The sequence below is a fragment of the Notothenia coriiceps genome, unplaced genomic scaffold (assembly GCF_000735185.1).
Source record: "Notothenia coriiceps isolate Sejong01 unplaced genomic scaffold, NC01 NC01_scaffold00037244, whole genome shotgun sequence".
NCBI lineage: Eukaryota > Metazoa > Chordata > Actinopteri > Perciformes > Nototheniidae > Notothenia > Notothenia coriiceps.
Window position 1 is genome coordinate 22,184,066 of NW_011369945.1, and position 7,724 is coordinate 22,191,789.

Genomic DNA, 7,724 nt, shown 5'->3' on the forward strand with positions numbered 1-7,724 from the left:
GACACAGGCTCGGGCACAGTAACCCTGGTCGAGAGCAGATGTGTTGTCCAGTGAGACTCATTACGGAACCGACAGCGGTGCGTCTACGCACAGCACAGGAGAGCTGGCTAACCTATGAGAGGAAAAGGCATGCGGTGAGCTGTGTTGGTGGGGGGGAGTTGAAGCTGCATCATCCGGTGTGCGATAGCAGATGTTTACAGGACCCGTATATTTCTTTGGCTTGGACTTTTTTGGAGGGCGGCTCTGGTTGCCCACCTGGACTTCAGAGCAGCACACTCTGAGTTTCCACGGGGGCCTGTGATCACTGATGACCCGGTAATCACACCCCTGCCTGAACCTGCTGGGAGACCCCGCTACACACCCGCGTTGAGAACCTCGAAACTGAACCTAGACCGGCCGGCCGTGTGGCCCGCCGACGGATGCCACTACTAGAGAAGAGAGAGCACTCAGGAAAAGGAGCTGCTGGAGGATATATCGTCTGTGCTGCAGCTCGAGCAAGTTAAAGTGGTTATTGCCGGGAGCCTCCGGTCCAGTGGACGCGGCAGAGTGGAAGCGCAACAGGCGAAAGCTGACACAGACCTACAGCCTGCTAGTGCAGTGGGTCGCAGGCCGCAGCAGCGGGCCACCGTGGGGAGGAAGTGGCAGTGCTTCTCCAAAGGCACCAAGGCGCTGGGTGGTCTCAGTGTGAGGCCTCTGCGGTCTGTGTCAGGGCGCTACTAACAGCGTGAAGGAAGGGAGCCAGAAACGGGGGGAGAAGACTGATGGCAAGGTTGGTGGTCACCGAAGGTCTGCAAGAGGCCCTGTACTCAAGGCCGTGCATGGGAATGGAATGGCAGACTCTTGGGCACTTTGCATCACTGAGACTTCTCCGCCGGCCTTCGGCCCCCCGGGCTGCCTACTGGGGCCAAGCTGCCGGAGGGACTGTCGGTAGACTTCTGTCGCCGCTGCTGTACCATTTGTGTGGCTCGTAATGCGCCCCGTGTTCGTTTCCATTTCTCCGATGCAGTTTCCCGCCTGTCTTACAGGGTGCCAGTGGTTTCCCATGGGGAAAATAAAAATGCGTGGCTCCACGAAACAGCGTTGGCAGAGGAGCTCACTTCTCCAGAAGGGCCCAAGGGACACGGCCACAGCTCCCCCCTCGACACCCTCACTCAGGTCCCCCGGCGAGCCGAGCAGCAGGGCCCCGCTCAGTGACTGACGTTCCCCCCCACTTTCTTTTCCTTCCCTGCCCGGCGGGGACGAACGGCCCACCCCCTGTCCCCAGCTGTCAGCCCTCGCAGAGAAGCGCCAGACACCGACCGGCCGAGTGTGGGCTTCAGAGACTTTGTGTGGCCAGTTTTAGGTTAGTAGTAAGACCCTCGGTTCCTGTAGAGGCGGCAAGAATGTGGCCCTGGTCTCACTGGAAGGGATGGTAGTCCACCCAGTCCTTCCTAGGTTCAACTAACAGTGTGTTAGTTATAGTTTTTGTGCTAGGTTTGTATTTGTTCCTCGTGGGCGAGGAACTTTGTAGTAAGGGGTTAGTGGTAGCGACCCTGTAGGATGCTGAGTGTGTCACTCAAGCATCCCCGTCTGCCAATCACAGAGCTGCACAGTGATTGCTGGTCGGGGTGCGGGCCTGTGGTGGGGAGCAGAGGGGGGAGGGGGGGGGGATAATACAAAGATGTAATACACACAAACACTGCTGGCAAATCCTGATTACAGAAAACACTTTTCTCCTCTCACCTGGATTTGTTCTCCTCAAAGTGAGCGCTGGTCTTGATGTAGCGGGACAACTCGATCTGCATGTCCCCGAATAGAGGCACCACCTGAAGTTGCTGTAAACATCAACAACACACACATCTGAGTTATTCATGTTCTATCAAACTGTGTATGCCACGAAATATAGGGTGCAAACGAGCCATTATGCAAGAAAACATTTTGCTAAATTGATTGATAAAATGGAAATAGTCCCCAAAACATAAATGATAAATATTGGGTCAAGGCAGGAGGTTTTCTCTTTAGTGATTCAACCATTACGTCCAAACAAGCATTTAGGATGACATGCAATAAAAGGTATATTAGAGATGAAATAATGAGTCAGGAAATGGATTAACATTTAAAACTAAATAAAGATTTTCTCTCTGGATATTTTGCTGTTCAATGCTCCCCCTTCTAAAACTGCACAGCACTTCCACTCTTATACACGGTGTTAGGGAATCACTTCGACCCAGTTCATCGTCTTCTCCTCTCACTGTCTCCTTTCCCATGGCATAGTTCTACGGCCTTGGTCATTGCTGCTATCTCTCTTAAGGAGGGGCAGCTTGGGCGCATTGTTGTTCCCAGCTTATGACCGAGCACAAGCTGACATGAGATAGTTTATTGTTCAGGGACATCTAGAAGCCCTTCTTTTTAGGAACGTAGGTTCCCTGGCGCACATTCTTTTCTATGGACGACAGCTCTAGTTAGATTCAGGGTCCATAATTGTTTAGTCTCGCTGATAAAGAATGTTGATTATTAAACTCCGAACTAGTTAAGACCTGGAACTACAGAATAGTTCTTCAGAATTGATTGTGGCATCTCAACCGTGTGGTCAGATCGTGGCCCGTGACATGTCTTGTGAATTCTCCGGCCGAAGCTCCAAATAAACCGTCAGTGTTTGCCATCAAAGCTCCAGCTCTCCTCGTGTCTCTCTGAGTCCTGTTTCCAATTGCTTCAGAAGTTTCTCCCACAGAGACCCATGAAGTTGTCAGGAAGATGTAATGTGAGGTACCTCACATTACATCTTCCTGACAACTTCATGGGTCTCTGTGGGAGAAACTTCTGAAGCAATTGGAAACAGGACTCAGAGAGACACGAGGAGAGCTGGANTTCTAACAAGGATGCAACAATCGACATCCAAACAGTGCCTAAAATCGTCAGTAAAAGCCCCTTGTCACACTGTCCCGAAATTGACACCCGATGGACACACGATCCAAATTCGGCTCTGATCGAGCAACATCGGCCATTCGTGAGGTCTTAAGCCATCGTATGACCGGCCGTGGAGATTTCTCAGGGCTACCGGCAGGAACTCGTGAGCGGCAAGTTGTAAGGGCACCCGTGAGGCATCTTGCCAAGTCGTGTCATCTTTCGTTGTTTATCATCGTGGGCCGTCGGGCATTCGCCCTCACTCTGATCGGGGGCGAAGCCCGATGGCACCGATGATAACAAGATGCTCTCACGAAGTGGCCTTAAGAAGGCAAAATGGGAACACGCAAATTCACACGAATGACATCGCAAGGTCCTTCGATAATTTTTGGCATTGCAAGATTTTGCACGCTCACGAAGTTGCTGCTGGAGCCTGAGAACACTCCACCGGCTTTATACGAGGCTTTAAGATGCCTTCACGAATGTACCGAGTTTGTTTTACGATTCAGAGCCGAATTTTGCAACATTTCCTTTATCGTGTGTCCATCGCGTTGTTTTATTGCACACAACTCATTGTCAAAATATTATGTAAATACCCAATTTTGTGTTCTGTGGGAAACTGAAAAAAGATATAATTTATTATTTGAAGGGCGGAGTTGACAGGAAGTTGTTGTTGCTATGGAATAACGAATGACGGAGAAATTCTTTAATATCTGTTACATATAAAGACGGAGAAAGTAAAGAACAAAGTCTAAAATATCAGTGCAGTATCATATGTATTTAACATATTGTTGTGTTAATTTCGTTGCAGTTGTATGTCTTAAATGTAATGTAATGTAAATGTTGCCTTCGTGTGTGGTTCGGGGCCATCTTTGTGCGAAATTCACAATTCAATGTTCGTGTGTCCATCGGGTGTACATTTCGGGACAGTGTGACAGGGGCTTTAGAAGTAAATAAATGAACATTAGTGATGGTGTTGTGGAATCAGTCTGAAGTTCTTTTATTGTGTATTTTCTGCAGAGATCTGACTACCATCAATGGATCTCGGTACTTCACAAACTACCTCGAGATCATCTTCGATCTGTACGTCCTCGTCACCACGGCCAACAGCCCCGACATCATGTAAGACTTCTTCACTACTAAAGCACCAGCATTAGTTTAATATTCATCCCTTTACCTTAAAATGCCTTGAAATCAGGAACATCTGTGAAGTATTTTAATATGTAAAAGATGTAATTGTGTGCCTCCTGTTATAAAGAAGGAAGTTGATGCGACATTTGAAAATAATATTAATTATTTAAAGAAATGAAACATATTCTTATTTTAAATTCAACTTTGTTATTAAATTATTAAGTATTTTGCATTGGACTAAACTGCATGAACCACCTTCAGAGTGTGATCAAGCATCACTACAGCCATCTTTATTTAAAAAAGCGAGTTGAATATTTTCTTTGACGATGAATTATGAAGACGTTTGCGTTTTTGTTGATTACACAATGTCAACACATCCATGTTTTGAGAAGAAGGAAGTTACTTTTTCAGAAACATTTATCTGTCCATCTGCACCTTTTGTTTTCTCTTCTTGTTTGCAGAATGCCGGCATACAACGCCAGCTATTACTTCGCCATCTTCTTCATCCTGTACATCCTCATCAACAACTACATCTTCATGTCCGTGTTCTTGGCCGTCGTCTACAACAACTACAAATACCACCTGAAGGTATCACAACCTCTCAGAGGATCTCTATACAGTTTGAAACATGCTATGTGCGGGGGAAACTTCTGTTGCAATTGGAAACAGGACTCGGAGAGACACGAGGAGAGCAGGAGCTTTGATGGCAAACACTGACGGTTTATTTGGAGNCATAGTGTATGGGCGCTGTACGCAATATAGGCGTAGTTCTGTTAGTATAAGATAATAAGATGTACTTTGTTGATCCAAAATCGGGAAATTGTGTTGTTATGAAATAAAAAATAAAAATATTTTTTTAATTTCTAACTTTTTTTTTAAAATTTTCGGCGCCCTCCATTGATTGGTGCGCCCTTAGCATTCGCCAATACTGCCTATGCCAAGGGCCGGCCCAGCATGTTCCCATCTTCAGAATGCATTAGAGCCCGCCTTTCCAACATTATGTTCTTCATACTCAATGTTAGGGAATAATTTGCTTAGGTATTCAACCTTCGAACAGTTCATAATTTTCTCCTCTCGCTGTCTCCTTTCCCATGGCATAGGTCTACGGCCTTGGGCATTGCTGCTATCTCTCTTAAGGAGGGGCAGCTTGGGCGCATTGTTGTTGCCAGTCTATGACAGAGCACAAGCCGCCATGAGGTAGTTTACTGTTCAGGGACGAAGGCTCCCTGCTGCACATCCTTTTCTATGGACGAGAGCTCTAGTTAGATTCAGGGTCCATAATTGTTTAGTCTCGCTGATAAAGAATGTTGATTATTACACTCCGAACTAGTTAAAAACTCGAGCTGCAGAAGAGTTCTTCAGAATTGGTTTGGCAACCACTGTGTCAACTCGTGACACACCACCTGTCTTGTCAATTCTCCGGCCGTAACTCCAAATAAACCATCAGTGTTTGCCATCAAAGCTCCAGCTCTCCTCGTGTCTCTCTGAGTCCTGACTCTCCATTGCTACAGAAGTTTCCCCCACACTGTTAGTCGGTACCTCTCTGCCTTGTCGTGTTTTCTGTTGTATTTGGTGCTTTTTTGTTTTGTTTAAAACAACTAAGATCCACAGCATCCCTCTTTGTTGTCTTGATGTTCCCTTCTGGATCAATCTGCTGTTAAACTGATATTTCCTGTGCTTCCATGTTCAAGCCTNATTGGTTTGGCAACCGCTGTGTCAACTCGTGACACACCACCTGTCTTGTGAATTCTCCGGCCGTAACTCCAAATAAACCATCAGTGTTTGCCATCAAAGCTCCAGCTCTCCTCGTGTCTCTCTGAGTCCTGTTTCCAATGCTTCAGAAGTTTCCCCCACACACGACACATTTTGTTTTATATTTTAGTACTTTCTTTATACTTAATTCATATTTCTCATAATCATTGATTTTTAATGTTGTAATATATCTGCACCTTCTGTAGCAGCAAATTCCTCTTACTGTGTTTATGTATTCACAATGTTACACTAAAGCTAATTGCTAGCATGTGGGCACAACTTGGCCATAAACCTGCTTCTGATTCTGAAATATCTGGCCGATTTCCGTACCTTGAAGAACTTGTCGATCTTGGTCAGGTTGATCCTCTTCTTGGCGTCCAGTTTGTAGATGTTGCTGCTGTTTCCGTCCATCAGGTACAGACCGAACCCCATCACCTGGAGGCGGAGCAGAGAGGGGATATAGGTAAATATGTGTTGGGAAAATACTGAATGTCCTCTTCCAACATGAGAGTACACATGATAACAAAGGTATCCCAACTGTAGCTGTGAACATGACAGGATGTGTGATTACCTAGAAGAGCATCAGGACTGTTTGAGGCATATGATAGCTATGTGATTAACATGATGATTCAGCCTCTATGGAGAGAGACATATGACAAGCATGATCATTTCTGACGTGGAGCTAATCTGAAGTAAACATTGAATACTGCTTTCTATTCCTCCATCTTGTGACTGAGTAACTCCCTCTCTTGGATATCAGCATGTGAAGGACACTGTTCAGGAACTAGTTGATGCTCTGTATGTGATGACTACTTCCATTCTGGAGAGGATCACAGATACATGGATCCTGATATTGAAGCTCAAGCCGGTGAGCTATCTCCTAACATATTACGTCTTTTTTTTGGTCACAGTTGGCTGAGAAGGGGGACCTGGCGCTGCTGGAGAACCTGGTGAGGAAGAGCCCTGAGGTCCTGAGTGAGAAAGATGAGTGTGGAGCGACTCCTCTTCATCACGCGGCCGCGGGGGAACACATCCCCCTCATCCTCTTCATCAACTCTGTCATCGAGGCGCAGGGTGAGAACAATCTGCCATCCATCACACACTCAGGTGGAAACGTGTGTGTGTGTGTGTGTGTGTGTGTGTGTGTGTGTGTGTGTCACCTGAGTGATTTTGTTGTGGTTTGCCAGGAACATGGACAGGTTCTGAGACTCCTGGATGGAGGAAGGCTCAGACATCTTTCTGAGGAACTGAGCAGCTCTGCAGGAGGAGAGAGACACATCGCTTTTAATACAAACAAAATGTACAACAAGCAGATACTAGGTCATCTTCCCCCTGTCAGTCAAACACACACGTTACATAATTCATTTGGGTTGTTGTAAATAGAAATCACTGAATCAACATCATGTGTTTACATCCCCTAAATGATCAGGATTGCAGTTGCAAAATCCATCATATTCCTGGTACACTGACACACTTTCATATCAATTCAAATCAATATATTTTACAGAAATGCTGAGCAATGCTGCCCTCTAGTGTCCTCAATCAAGTTTGAGAATGAAGCTTAACTTTAAATGTTCTTTAAAGTGGACCTATCATGCTATATTTGAATAATATAGTGTAGGACCATACCTATATAAGGCATATTTATACTTTTTATTTTTCAAAATACCAAACAGATCATGCATTTTAGCCATTCCTCATTTCGCTCAATTTAACACTGTCTTTGCATGGGCTGATTCTGTGAGAACAGCACCACCTACAGGCCTGGCATATGTACTACAGAGTCTCCAGCGCTTTCCAACGGCAATGTCCGTGGCTGTCTCCTCCTGATTGGTGGAGTTGGCCCAATAGCAGTAGCGCCACTTCTGTGACGTCATAGAAGTGTTCAAATCTGGATCAGTCTGTATCAGATCCGTTGCAGCCCCTTTTTAAGAGATTTGGGTATGGAGGAAAATAGA

At 45.9% G+C, this 7,724-nt stretch overlaps 1 protein-coding gene and 1 long non-coding RNA gene across 2 annotated transcripts in view; one reads left to right on the top strand and one right to left on the bottom strand.

The window, feature by feature from the left end:
- The window catches only part of cyfip2 (cytoplasmic FMR1 interacting protein 2), an 84,704-nt gene that overhangs the window by 59,562 nt on the left and 17,418 nt on the right, over positions 1–7,724 (bottom strand). The window contains exons 7-10 of the mRNA XM_010794381.1: positions 6,927–7,023; positions 6,701–6,851; positions 6,097–6,260; positions 1,723–1,814 (exon numbers count right to left, since the gene is read on the bottom strand). Coding sequence (XP_010792683.1) covers positions 1,723–1,814; positions 6,097–6,260; positions 6,701–6,851; positions 6,927–7,023 — 504 coding nt within the window. The remainder of the gene's footprint in view (positions 1–1,722; positions 1,815–6,096; positions 6,261–6,700; positions 6,852–6,926; positions 7,024–7,724) is intronic.
- LOC104965009 (uncharacterized) lies at positions 3,580–4,597 on the top strand. Its single transcript, XR_800493.1, has 3 exons — positions 3,580–3,620; positions 3,904–4,005; positions 4,476–4,597. It is a non-coding gene; the product is annotated as an uncharacterized lncRNA (long non-coding RNA).